This window comes from Jaculus jaculus, chromosome 1 (genome assembly GCF_020740685.1).
Source record: "Jaculus jaculus isolate mJacJac1 chromosome 1, mJacJac1.mat.Y.cur, whole genome shotgun sequence".
Classification (NCBI taxonomy): domain Eukaryota; kingdom Metazoa; phylum Chordata; class Mammalia; order Rodentia; family Dipodidae; genus Jaculus; species Jaculus jaculus.
In genome coordinates this window covers 220,998,191-221,012,658 of record NC_059102.1, presented here as the reverse complement: position 1 = coordinate 221,012,658, position 14,468 = coordinate 220,998,191, and the positions used below count along the sequence as shown (strand labels likewise).

The window sequence follows — 14,468 nt, the reverse complement described above, 5'->3', positions numbered from 1 at the left end:
GTGGCCTCGAACTCACAGTGATCCTTCTACTCTTTAATCCCAAGTGCTGGGATTAAAGGCGTGCACCACCATGCCAGGCCTATTTATATATTTTGAGAGGAGAGAGGGAAACACACACACACACACACACACAGCTAATGGGTGCACCAGGACCTCCAGCCACTGCAAACGAACTCCAGATGCATGCACCACCTTGTGCATCTGGTTTATGTGGATACTGGGGAATCGAACCTGTGTTATTAGGCTTTACAGGTAAGCCATCTCTCCAGCTGTGTTAACAAGTTTTTTTTATTTTTATTTTTATTTATTTATTTATTTGAGAGCGACAGACACAGAGAGAAAGACAGATAGAGGAAGAGAGAGAGAATGGGCGCGCCAGGGCTTCCAGCCACTGCAAACGAACTCCAGACGCGTGCGCCCCCTTGTGCATCTGGCTAACGTGGGACCTGGGGAACCGAGCCTCGAACCGGGGTCCTTAGGCTTCACAGGCAAGCGCTTAACCGCTAAGCCATCTCTCCAACCCCTGTGTTAACAAGTTTGATGTAAACTTTTTACATGTGCAGAAGCAAGCAACCTCAAATAGGGGTAAGAAGCAAACTTTTTCTTCTTCCCCAAAAATAGTTTGTAGAAGCATGATAAATGCAATACTAACGCAGCTCCGAGGAGCTCAGGTGGTTCCCATCGGCGGTCGCCTGTTGTAAATTTCGGTTCTTTCTGTGACAACACCGAAAGGAAGCTATCTCTCCCGAGATTGAGGTAGTAGTAATTCCCCGGCTGATGTTCCGCCCATTCTCATATCCGCGCTCCCTAGGAACAGAGGTACAAGAGGATCAGGCCCTTATACTTAGCATTAGCCCTCTGGCTTTGACCTTTGCTTTCCTCTTCTGACCCACGTTTGGAGCGGTGAATGAGGGTTTTTCAGTTTACCAGTATCTGTAATGCAAAGTGGGGTGGACGGTCTCTGCAGCCAGGCTTGTAAAGAGGGTGGGAGGGTAGGTTCAGTCCGTTGGGGGTGTCGGCGATAGCTGAGGGCGCGAGAGGTGGAGACTCTGCTTTTGTTCCACGTCCGGCCATGGCACAGTCCGCCCCGCGAGCCCACGATCGCGTGAGCAGATGAAGAAGCCGCAGTGCACACGCAGGTTTGCAAGCTCCAGGGCTTTTCGGCTTCGCAAGTTAGGGTGGCGGCTCCGGTTACAGGCGCTGTGCTTTCTCCTCCATTCGCGAACTGGACCGCGCAAGAGCCCGCAGACGCGGACCCGCGCCCTCTGCCGAGGAGGTGCACCCGCTAGGCGCGCAGATCACGGCGCTGACGCCTGGGCCCTTAACTGCCACGGAGACTCTGGGTCGCTCTCCACGCAAGGAAACCTCGGCCGCTTCAATCTCCCGCAGCGATCTCAAAACCTTCTGTCAAGTACCGCAGAGGGGGACGCCCTCTTCTCGAGGGAGGGGTTTCCCCTATTCTCAGCCTAAAGGGGGTCGCCTGGAGAGGCCCGACCGCACGCGCGACGTTTTCGTCAGAGCGCCCCACTGTTCAGGTAGGGGCGTGGCCCCCAGGCAGCCATTGCCCCGCCCAACTACCTCTCACAGCTCCCCTAGCTCGGCTGCGGGGGGCGGGGCTGAACGACTGGACGAGGGCGCCTGCGTGCGCGTGCGCGTGCGCGGAAATTAGGGGCGGGACACGGGAGCGGCCCCGCCCAGACCTGGCGTCTTCGCCCGCCCCATCTCCCAACCTCCTCAGCGTGGCGCCGACGCTGCGTGCGGCGCGGGTTACCCAGAGTGCTCCGCGCGGGGGCAGCTCACTGGAGTTTGGTTCTCGAGGCGGCGGCAGCGGTGGCGGCGGCTCCGTGGGCTCCTCCTCCTCCTCCTTCGGTGGCGGCGGCGGCCCGGGCTCCTAGCTCCGGGTCCCCGCTCCCCTCTCCGCTACCCCGCGCGCCCCTACCTCCTCTGGCGCCGCGGGGAACATGCGGCTCCTCTCCTGGAGGCGGGCTAGTGAGTGACCCCCGTCCCCCCTGCTTCAGCCCGCCCGCCCGCCGGCCCGGCCGCCTCCCCCCGCCTCGCTCAGGCAATGACAGCGGCTCCAGCGTCTCCGCAGCAGATCAGGGACCGGCTGCTGCAGGCCATCGACTCCCAGAGCAACGTAAGTATCCGTCGCACGAGCCAGGACCGAGGCCGCGTGGGCCCGGGGACCCTCCCCTTCCCTGGTGCCCGCCGCTTGCCAAGGTTCCAAGGGACTCTCCTGGTCTTCACCTTTCCCCAAAGGCCGCTGCCATCTCGGCTGCCAGTCTCCCAGGCCCAGGGCGGGCTTGCCCCGGCGACGTCGGGTACGTGAGGCCGAGGCTTCCGTGCGGCCTGGGCGGAGGGAGCAGACAGGGGACTGAGTTCAGAGCTTGTCCTCCTCTCCTGCTCCAGCTTAGCGCCCCTCGCTGCTCCTCCCGGGCCTCACCAGTGTTGCTCCACCCTGGGGACCAGAGACCCCCGGGAAGCCCTCCCGGTGGGGGGGGGGAAGGGAGCGGGGAAGGCTGGGAAGCAACTGGTGTCCTGGGTATGACTCGGGGAGCCCGCGTTTCCTAGCTTCCTGCATTGCTGGACGATGAACGAAGCCCTTTTGCCTCTTCTCTGTTGAAATCACCCCAGGCTCGGAGGGAACCCCCAGCTGCTCTACCTCTTCTAGCCCGCTACCTGGGATCCCTGGAGAGGGCTCTAAGCCCTCCACTCCACCAGGAGACCGCACATACTTTAGCCAAATTGCTTCTGGGGTCCTTGCCTAAGAACTATCTTCTAGAGAGTGGGATCCTTCCTGTCGTTCTTCTTGGCCTAAGTGATCATTAAAGCCAGAGCCTTTTAGATAGCGAATTGGGGACGATTGTTCTCTTTCCCATTCACCCACTATCCAGCCTAGCTTCCATCCTTTCCCCCACCTGAGAGTGGGGGGATCTTAGCTTGGTACTTTGGAGACCTTGGCTGTCACAATTATCTTCGAGGGGGTCACATTTTCTGATATCTCTCTGTTGAGGCTTCTGTGAGTAGAGACACCACCCCTTTCCTCTGTGACTGTAGGGGAACACCTGTTCTTTTTTCTCCAAGGTTTTGTTGGCAGCTGGGCGGGGGGTGGGTGGGCGTCCCTGTTGTAGGAGCAGGGCCATAGGAAGATGCAGTGGCTTCCAGGTAGGAAACAAGTGTTTGCTGGGAGACCAGGAAGTGGCCATTGAGATGGCTTTTTAATATGCTGGGGATGGGAGAAAAAATGGTCTTTGGCTTGGTCAGGTTACTTTGTCTCCCTCAGTGGGGGAGCTTTTGCTGTTCCTTTTCTTGAGCTTGGTTAATCACTCTTAGTAGTGCGCTGTGTTCTGGTATTTTCAGAATAATTCATTTTAAGTTGTACAGTCTCGGGAGAAATTGAGAGGCCCTTGATCTTTGTAAGGCTCTGCTTGTGGGATCTTAAGTAATTCTTTGGGCTGCAGGCTCCATTAAGATTGACTTGACAGTAATTTTATAAATGTGATAGACATTGTTGTGACTTTGGGGTTAGAATAGGCACAGACTATATAAACCTTCTAGAAGGTCTTTATTCTCCCTCCCCCAGCAGCTGATGCTGCTGCATTTCCATGACTGAAATACTAAGGAATGAACTTATATGACATGAAAAAGTAGCTTTGGCTTTTGCAGTTTTCCTTATCCCAGAGTGTAACTTATTTATTTATTCCTTCCCCCCTTCCTTCCTTCCTTCGCCATTGCAAAAGAATTCCAGACACGTATGTCCCCTTGTGCATCTGGCTTACGTGGGTACTGGGGAATCAAGCCTGGGGCCTTAGAGTTTGCAGGCACATGCCCCAACCGCTAAGCCATCCCGCCAGCCCCAAGTGTAATTTCTTGAATCATACACTTCTTTTGTAGATTAGGTGAAGTAAGGGTCCCAGTGTTGTGTAAGGCTTTAGCCTAAAGTGTTCTTTCTTGTAGTGAAAAAGGGAAAAGAGGGACAACAAACTTTGCTTTCCTGAGTCTTAGGTTGGGCCCAAGTGTTACACTCATTTTGGCTCTTGGTTGGGTTACATGACATGGAGTTCACATTTCATATGGCTTAATCGTGGTGTGGGTGGCTCAAGTGATAGATGTACGTAGAGACTTTATAACCCTAGTGTGGTGGATGGAGTCGAGGAAATTTATCCCTTTGACTCCTAGTGAGGAAAGTGCTCCCTAAATGCAGCTTACTAATGACCATCAATGACTGGATATGACAAGCTGGCTTTGTGGAAACCTGGCAGAGCTCAGCTAGGTGCATTATCCTCATTCTGGTCTAGGTGTTATGAGACCCCAAGCTGTCTGTGTACCTGCAGTTTCTCTGGAATTGCTCTAGGTCCAGGTGAGAGCAGCATGCTAACACACAGCTCTCCTTTGCCCTGCCCAGTTATAAACTCTACCATTGGATAATTGACACATATTTAAGATGCTCTTGGAAAAAAATTAAAAACGGGGACAGAGTTGAAGAGTCAGCACTAAAATTAAACCTCTTCTGAGAGAAGTGACAAGAGAACTGTGTAATACTTACCTTTATGGGCATGCAGTTATGGTTCACAAACTTAGCAGTTGCTTGAAATATCAGTGCCAGGCAACTAACTCTGTCCACAGTGTATGTAAAGTCAGGGAAGGATGTCTAAGTGGCCTGCCCCTCAACTAAAGAGAACTGGTTCTGCCCTACCTTCTTGCTTTAGGAGGATATAGATGACTGCAATAGTAGGCCAGTCAAATCTGCCTGTTCTGTCAAGACAGTAAATCTGCTACTCCTTTCAAAAGGCAAGTACCAGTTTTTCAGAGCTGTGGAAGCCCTATACTTGGTAGTTATTAGGCCGGCCCAGTGTTAACAGTCTCTCTGATGTACAGTATATCCTTGATTGTTCCAACTTGGTCTTGTGTGGTATCCATGTCTGAATTCTTCACAGAAGTTATACTGAGTCCCCTAAGCATACCTCCCTTGGCTGGTGACATGGCTGCCATTGGCATGGAACACTCATTGTTTTGGGAAAGTCCGGCTGAACCTTTCTTCCTGACAGATGTAGCCTCTGTGTAAATGTCTCACTCTTGTCCTCTTCCCTAGAGCAGAAGCATTCTGCACACTTTTTCCTCCAGGCTGGTTCTACTCTGAACCCAACAAGCCTTCTTGGACATGTGACTCAGGAGCTACCTCTGACCCTACATTTTCTCAAGAAACTCTGCATCTGCTCTGTGCCCTAAAGGTTAGCTGTGGAATGTTCTAATGTAGCACTGAATAGTGAGAAGATCACAGGTGGCTTGAAACATGGGGAGTGTGAGTGTCACATTATGGTTAAAGGTTTGGCTGGCTGGATGGCTTTTTTTTTTTTTTTGAGGTAGGATTTCATTCTAGTTCAGGCTGACCTAGAACTCACTATGTAGTCTAGGTGGCCTTGTACTCATGGTGATCCTCCTACCTTTGCCTCCCAAATTCTGGGATTAAAGGCGTGTGCCACCATGCCTGGCGAAGGTTTGGCTTTTCAAGAGTTGGTTTGGCCATGATAGTGGAGGGGCATTGCAGCACCTTGAAAAGCTAAGTGGCAGCCCAAGCCAGGGCTTACTAAAGGCAGGTGAGTGGCCCTGTGTTCAGAGAAGGCTCCCACTGAGAGCAAGTCCTTTCCTCAGGAGCCACTTTGTTTCTCAGTTTTGCAGGTGTTTAGGCTACACAGAGGCACACACCCCAAGCATCATTTTCCACTCTTCTCTGAGGCCCTGCAGACTCCTCATATGTAGAGTGGGCTAGGACCTGTCACATGATCCTAGAAATGCTCTTAGACCCAGATTCAGATTCAGAACAGTAGCAGAGGCTAACACGAACTGTTATAGAATAGTTTCTTGGGTTGATTTGTTTGGAATATCTATGCAAGCTGTATTGTGTGAACTATCTTAGATAATTGACTTCTAAGCAGAGATGTCCACTTCACATTAGTGTAGCATTGTAATGGCATGTTCTTTCTTTTAACAGTAAGCATGTGTGTACTGTGTCCAGGAGAGAGGAGATGCTTTTGTTTTGTACTGACTTAATAAAGTTTAGGGACTTACCCAGAGTTGTCACAGATCATGCTTTTGGCCCTATACACACATGTTGCAGTTGGAAGATGAGACATGAGGTGGGAGTGAGGCATTATTGAAAATATATGGGGAGTTTTCACAGTGGTATGGAGCACCTTTCCCACACTGCTCATTGTCAGTAAAGCCCAGGGATTTCATGAACTGAGCGTTTACTGACCATGGGAGCTGGCTTGAGGTTGAAGTTGTGTTAGATTTACCTGTGGACAGATCTAACTGGATGGTGACACTGGACAAGTTGTCTTATGAGCATTGCGAGGTCTCTGTGCTGGGACAGAGTCCTGGGCTGTACCACCATGCAGCAGTTGCTGACTGGCATGGAATTTTCCAAGTCTTAAGCTCATGCTTTATTTTCTGCTTCAGGGTGGCAGCACTTTTTAATTTTTTCGAGGTAGGGTCTCACTCTATTGCAGGCTGACCTGGAACTCACTCAGTAGTTCCAGGCTTCTTTGAACTCATAGCAATCCTATGTGGTGGGGTGGCACATGCCTTTAATCCTAGCACTCAGGAGGCAGAGGTAGGAGGATTGCTGTGAGTTTGAGACCAGCCTGAGACTACATAGTGAATTCTAGGTCATCCCGGTCTAGAGTGAGACCCTATCTCAAACAACCAAAAAAGAAAAAAAATATATGTTTTGACAGTAGTCATGCTGAACAGAGAAATAGTGTAAACTCCAGAATGAGACAGTAGATTTTTACTCTCTGGTATTCTAGAGGACACAAAACCTGAATGTGCTGGCTGCTGGGCTCCATGACGTTCCTGTCTTTGCTTTCAATGCTGTGGCCCAGTTGTCAGAGAAGAGCAGCAGAGCTCTTAACAAGTGTTGCTTGGGAGTCAGATGTAAGTCCTTGTTTATGACTTTCTCCCTAAAAGAAAGGGAACTTTACTTTGTGTCAATAGGGAGTTTCCTCAGAGCTGGAGGTTCTAGGAGCCTGGAAGACTCCCAACACCAGCCTGTGGGAGAGGACTTAAGTCTTACATACAAAAATGAAAAAAGGGCCTATAGAGTGAATTCCAGGTCTGTCTGGGCTACCTCAGGGAAAATAAATAAATAAATCAAAAGGGCCCACAGTCTCCTTGGTTCCTGGCGTAGGATGTGCTGTGTGCATAGACATCTCAAGGTGCCAAGCTCAGGGCAAACACTTCCTTGGAGTTCTACTTTATTTCAGCCTGATCTCCAGGAGAGTGTGGGTCTCCTACATACTCCTCCGTGGCGTACCTTCTGAAGTTGGTTGCTTGTCCTTTTTATTCCTGTGGGTGGTTTGCCTTGAATTAGCCTGGTCCCTTTTGGGCCCTGGTAGCTGGTTGTCAGAATGGGCAGCTGAGTTTGTGGTTTAGCAGGTAGCAATCAGGCAGTGTGTTTGCAAGGTGGCCATGCTGATGGCCAAACTCCGAGAGCATCCTTTCCAAATGCTTCTTTCCCTCTCAGGGCACACGTGTTCATCTGTGTATGCCTTTCCCCACCTATGAAATGGGCTGCATTTCCTGGAAGTGTTCTCCAGAGAGTCTTGGGTCTAACAGTCCATACAGTTGGAAATTTCTGTCAGTAAGACCTATGGTTCATGGAAATGTGGTAAAGCTGAGAGGGTTCACTAGCCCTTTCTAGCAAGTATTTATGGTGTTAGTGAGACTTGAGGCTTCTCACTGTCCCTGTCTAAAGGGACTGGAGCTTGTTGGAGCCCAGTAGAGAGTATATGTGAATGATTGAGGTGTCTTTTTTTTTTTTTTTTTTTAAGTCTCACAATCTCACTCTAGTCCAGGCTGACCTGAAACTCATTCTAGCCCAGGTTGGTCTCAAACTCACAGTGATCCTACTTCAGCCTTTCAAGTGCTGGGATTAAAGGCATATGCCACCATGCCCAGACAGATCTTCAGTCTAAATAGAGCAGGTGTTCCTGTGCCTTACTTGAAGATCCTCAGAATTCTAAAAGCACAACTGGCCTTCTGGAGTAGTCTAAAAGGAAGTGTTTCATAGGCAGGTTCAGGCAGTCAGCATTTGGTTTGTTTCTGGCTTGAGAGGAGAGTTGAAGGAATAGTTGGCAGGTTACTAATATGTTTGCTCCCTGGGCCATGGGATGGGGTGTGTACACATCAAGATCTGTCTGAGAGGGCTGGAGAGATGGCTTAGCGGTTAAGCACTTGCCTGTTAAGCCTAAGGACCCCGGTTCGAGGCTCGGTTCCCCAGGTCCCACGTTAGCCAGATGCACAAGGGGGTGCACGCGTCTGGAGTTTGTTTGCAGAGGCTGGAAGCTCTGGCGAGCCCATTCTCTCTCTCTGTCCCTCTATCTGTCTTTCTCTCTGTGTCTGTCACTCTCAAATAAATAAATAAAAAATAATAATAATAAAAAAAGATCTGTCTGAGAGCCTTCAGCCTGAAAAATGAGAAGGGCCTGGGTAGCTTACACTTACTTGGGCTGGGTTTGCAATTTATTATGTTTGGATTTTTAAAAAATATTACTTGCAGGACTAGAGATGTCTTAGTGGTTAAGGTGTTAGCCTGTGAAACTAAAGACCCAGGTTCGATTCCCCAGTACTCATTTAAGCCAGATGCACAAGGTGGTGCATGCATCTGGAGTTCATTTGCAGAGGCTAGAGGTCCTTTCTCTTTCCCTTCCTTCCCCCAAGTAAATAATATTAAATTTAAAAATATTTATTTGCTGGGCTGGAGAGATGGCTTAGCAGTTAAGATGTTTGCCTGAGGAACCTAAGGACCCAGGTTTGATTCCCAAGTACTCACGTCGGCCAGATGCACAAGGGGTCACATGCATCTGGAGTTTGTTTGCAATGGCTAGATGCCCTGGTGTGCCCATTTTCTTTCTCTCTCTCTCTGCCTCTCTCTCACACTCAAAATGGATAAATAAATAAAATTTGAAAAATATTTATTTGCTAACAGAGGATGAAAGAGAATGGGTACTTCAGTACCTCTTGCTACTTCAAACAAACTCCAGGTGCATGTGCCACTTTGCATATCTGGCTTTACATGGGTACTGGGGAATTGAACCCAGAACATTTGTCAGCAAGCACCTTTAACCACTGAGCCATCAAGCTCTCCTCTTGATTTTTTTTTTCCCTGAGATAGGGTCTCACTATAGCTCAGGCTGACCTGGAATTCACTATGTAGTCTCAGGGTGTCCTCAAACTCACGGCGATCCTACTACCTCTGCCTCCTGAGTGCTGGGATTAAAGACGTACTTCACCACGTCTGGCTCTTGTTTTGATTTTGGTGATGATTTCTTTTCTGTCAGGTGGCATCTTGTTGTGTTGCTCAGGTTGGCTTTAACTCCTGAGATTTAGCAAGCCCCCTGCCTTAGCCTCTCAGGTAACTGGGACCACAGGCTGTGAACCACAAAGCAAGTCCAAGGGTTTGCCATATTTGAAGTGCTTTTGAGCCCTCTGGATATCTTTCCTGTGCATACCTAGGGCAAGGAAGGTGGGAATCCTGGGAGGAAAGCCTGGCTGTGTTTAGGGCCAGCTTAGATTATTGTCAGAGCTGGCTTAGAAGTCCAGAACCACAGATGAGGTGGGCCTTCCCTCTTGGCCCGTGGACTCTATATGGTCATCCCTAAGGTTCTTTCTGGGGTTGTTAATGAACAAGCTCCCATCAGGTAATGTGCCTAGGTCCTCGGGGAACTCAGCACAAGGCCTGCCAGATATGGGGTTAAAGGCTTCTGAGCTTCTGGCACTTCATTCATTTTCTGAATTTATACATTGAGGTAGGTGACTGCTGAGAAGTCTCAGGGGCTACTAGAAGGTTCCTCTGAATTCAGAGCCAAGCACAATGTCCTGTGTGCTGATGACAGTGGCTGTAAGGCAGGCCATGTTTACTGAGCACTTAAACTATATGTGTGCTGGGTACTGGACAGACATAGGGAATCAAGCTGTAGAATTTCAGTCCAGTGTTAAGGTATCCCAGAAACTGGTGGCTTTTTGCCTGGCCCATGTCATCTGCAGCTGTGTACAGTCTGAAAGCTGAACTCTGCTATATCTTCAGAGATTTGGCCTTCCTGAAAAGTAGATTTTTTTATGTTAAGATTTTGGTATTTATATGTGTGGTGGGAGAAAGACTGAGTGAAAAGAATATGGGTATTCCAGGGTACATATGCATATACCATTTTGTGCATCTGGCTTTATGTGGGTACTGAGGAATTGAACCCCAGGCTGGCAAGCTGTATTTACAAGCAGGTACTTTCAACTGTTGAACTATCTCCCCAGTCCTGGTAAGTGGGGTTTTTTTTTTGTTTGTTTTTTGAGGTTGGGTCTCACTGTAATCCACGCTGACCTGGAATTCACTATGTAGTCTGCCTCCCAAGTGCTGGGATTAAAGGTGTGTGCCACCACACCTGGCTACTGATATATATATATATATTTTGGTTTATCAGGGTAGGGTCTCACTTTAGCTCAGGCTGACCTGGAATTCACTATGCAGTCTCGGGCTGACCCAAACTCACAGCAATCCTCCTGCCTCTGCCTCCCAAGTGCTGGGATTAAAGGTGTGTGCCACCATGCCTGGTTTGATAAGTGGTTTAAAAATACATGTTTTACTGGGTTGGAGAGATGGCTTAGTGGTTAAGGCGCTTGCCTGGGAAGCCTAAGGACCCATGTTGGACTCTCAGGGCCCACGTAAGCCAGAGACACAAAAGGATGTAAGCTTGCAAGGTCACACATGTGCATAAGGTGCCACACGTGAACAGTGGGCATGCAAGGACTTCTAGACACTGCAAATGAACTCCAGATACAGGTGCTACCAACCTGGTGCATCTGTCTTATGAGGCTACCAGAGAACCCAGTCTGGGTCCTTATGCTTATAGAAGGCAAGCACCTTAACCACTAAGCTGTCTCTCCAGCCCCTGATAAATGTTGCTTTGCATTTCTTTTGTATTCCCTTCCCTTCCTGTAGTCTTTCCCCCTTTACTTCTAATCCCAGGGTCTATTTTTGAGCGTGAGAACTTTCTTTTAGGTTTATTTTTATTATGAGTGAGAGAAAGAGAATGGGCATGCCAGGGCCTCTAACTGCTGCAGACAAACTCCAGACACGTGTGCCACCTTGTGCATCTGGCTTTTGTGGGTCCTGGGGGAATTGAACCTGGGTCCTTTGGCTTTACAGGCAAGTACCTTAACCACTAAGCCCACTAAGCCACCTCTCCAGCCTGCAAGAACCCTTTTTTGTTGTTGTTTATTTTTATTTATTTATTTGAGAGTGACAGAGAGAGAGAATGGGTGCGCCAGGGCCTCCAGCCACTGCAGACAAACTCCAGATGTGTGTGCCCCTTGTGCATCTCGCTAACGTGGGTCCTGGGGAATCAAACCTGGGTCCTTTGGGTTTGTAGGCAAACTCCTTAACCACTAAGCCATTCCTCCAGCCCAGGGACCCTTTTTTATTTTCAGAAACTTTTTGGATCTTGGTTTGTGCTCTGTGTTAACTGTTTTTGGGAAAATTCAAGGGCATTTGCTCTCTAAGCTAGGTGTGTGTAGCTTTACAGTGAAGTTCTGTATTGTTATCAGGAGAGCATCTACTTAAATCTGACAGATGATCTCACCAGTATGTATAACACCTAGGAGTCAACCTTTACAGTGCCTCTGCTTGGGAGCCCCTTGTTCCTGCAGCTCCTTTTGTAAATCTTCCCTTGTTAAATCAAGATGGTCTCTCTCAGGAACCATTCATCATTTAAAACGCCCTATTGCTGGGACTGGGGAGATGGCTCAGCAGGTAAAGTGCTTGCTGTGTAGGTATGAGGATCTGAGGTCAGATCTCCAACACTTAATGGAAAAGCCAGGTGTAATGTTTTAAAAAGCTGTGTGTAGTGGTTTGTTCCTGTAGTCCCAGGACTTGTGAGAAGACAGGAGGATCCTGAGAGCTTGTGTGGTAGCTAGTCTAGCTGAATTGGTGAGCTTTTGGATAGTGAGAGCCCATGTCTCAAAAAAAAAAAAAGAAGGTATTGGGCTGGAGTAATGACTTAGTGGTTAAGGTGCTTGCCTGTGAAGCTTAAGGACCCAGGTTCAATTCTCCAGAACCCACATAAGCCAGATGCACATGTTGGTGATTACATCTGGAGTTTGCAGTGGCTAGAGGCCCTGGCATGCCCATTTACTCTGTCTCTAATAAATATATAAAAATAAAATATGAAGAAAAAAAAAAGTAAGGTGGAGAATGATTGAAGAAGGCATTTGATGTTGACCTCTAGTCTCCATACAAGCATATATACATGCACTGGTAACACATTCATACACACCACACATACCAAAGCAATAACAAAATATTCCTGTCACTAGCAGGTCTTTTTCATGTTTTCTTTTTTCTTTCTTTTTTTTTTTTGTCAAGCTGACCTGAAACTCACTCTTGTCTCAAGGGTGGCCTTGAACTCATGGCGATCTTCCTACCTCTGCCTCCTGAGTGCTGGGACTAAAGGCATGCACCACCATGCCCGGCTTTATAGGGTCTTGTTTTTTTTGAAAGTTTTTCAACATAGGGTCTCACTCTAGCCCAGGGTGACCTGCATTCACTGTATAGTCTCAGGGTGTCCTCAATCTCACAGCAATCCTACCTCTACCTCCCAAGTGCTAGGATTAAAGGTGTGCACTGCCACACCCAGCTAGAGGGTCTTTTTGACCATGTTTTCCAAAATGTTGCAGGCTCCTCCATAGAGGGGCATGGGTTGTTTCCTAGTGACTGGATTTTGCAGCATGTCAAAACCCCAGGGCTTAGCCAGGCGTGGTGGTGTACACCTTTAACCCGAGCACTCGAGAGGCAGAAGTAGAATGACAGAGAGTTTGAGACTATATAGTGAATTCCAGGTCAGTATGAGCTAGAGTAAGAGGCTACCTCAAACAATAAACAAACAAACAAACAAAAGCAGGGTTTGTTGATCTGACTGGGAGAAGGGCTGGTCTGGAACTGGCCATCACTGTAATTGAGCAAGTCCTACGTGATGGCAGCTTTCAGTATATTCAAAGCTTGTGAATAATAATCCTGTGAGGCAGACACTGGTATGGAAACTGAGGCTTGATGGAAATCAGCTAGATAGGATCAGGCTGGGACTAGAACTTGGCCTACCTGCTGGCTGCTTGCCATGTCATCTGCAAGAGGATAGTGAATGTATGAACAGGCAGTTGGGTACACTTTACACATGCATTCTATTTTCTTGGTTTCGGTCTTTATCACAGAGTCACCTGAGGAATGTGTCTGTGCCAAGCTGGGAGGAAGGTTATACAGAATGAGTATCCCTTATTGAACATGCTTGGGAGTAGAAATGTTTCAGACTTGGGAGGGTTTTTTGGTGTTTGCATTATTTGCATAGACTTAACTGGCTGAGCATTCTTAATGAGGGAGAGAGGAAAGCTTAAAATATGAAGTGATCTAAAATTCAGGGCTTTTGGGCTGGCCTATCACTCACCATGTAGCTGAGGATGACCTTGACTTCCTGATTATCTTGCTACTGCATCCCAAGTGCTGGAATTGCAAGCATGTACCACACACCTGGCTATCAAAATTTGAAAGTTTCTATGTCATGTCATGAAACTCAGAAAGTTTCAGATTTTGCCACAGTTCATACTTTTAGGGACATTTGAGCTTTCCCTAAAATATTTTGTGCTTTCTCCTAAACTGGTAGAGGAAGAGTTGAGAGGGTTTTACTTTGGTGTGGCCAGGAAGTAGAATGTGTTCTCTAAGTCATACTCCTTGTAGCTGCTGCAGAGACCCGGGCTACTACTGTGCTATGTGATTGTGTTGCTGTTTGGCAGTAGCTGCCCCTGACTTTGATTGGAGGCTCTGTCACGAACATCTGCAGTTGGTGAGTTTCTGAGAGGGCTTGGGTGCAAGTGACCCACACTTAGGACATAGTAGGTAATAGCCTGGCAGTCCTCCAGACTGGGTGGCCTAGTGCCCTACTTGTACCTTTAGTGTGGTTAGTATACTTTGCTATCCCTATCCACATATCACATTGGGCTGTCTAGATAGCTACCTTTTATGGGGTCTTGTGTGAGGGGCAAGGATGAAGTCATCACAGTCTGAGCTGGGCCATTGACCTGATGATGGGACACACACACACAATACAAGCCATTGAGAACTCCATAACCATGTAACTTTTTGGCTGGGGGGATTGGATTCTTACACCTTTGGAAGGCTTGTTTTTTTCCCACCACAATCATTAGGTCACTGACCCAGCCAAGGTTTGGGGGGCCACATCCTCTTTACCTAGGGTGAGCCGTAGTCACCATGGCAATGAATGGCTAAGCTGTGCTTAAAGCCAGGACCTACCCTTCCTCTGGCCAAACTACTTACAGTAAAATATGCCCACTTTGACCTGCTTTTCATGAACATCATGGTGCCTAGGCACCAGCTGGCAATCTGCCTTCTCAGTTTTGGTCTATCAGAT

At 48.4% G+C, this 14,468-nt stretch overlaps 1 protein-coding gene across 1 annotated transcript in view; it reads left to right on the top strand.

Annotated features, from left to right (window-relative positions):
* Positions 1-2,031: 2,031 nt before the first annotated feature.
* Med26 (mediator complex subunit 26) overlaps positions 2,032-14,468 on the top strand; it is a 66,916-nt gene continuing 54,479 nt past the window's right edge. Inside the window, exon 1 of the mRNA XM_004665973.2 lies at positions 2,032-2,137. Within this exon, the coding sequence (XP_004666030.2) occupies positions 2,066-2,137 (72 nt within the window). The 5' untranslated portion in view covers positions 2,032-2,065. The remainder of the gene's footprint in view (positions 2,138-14,468) is intronic.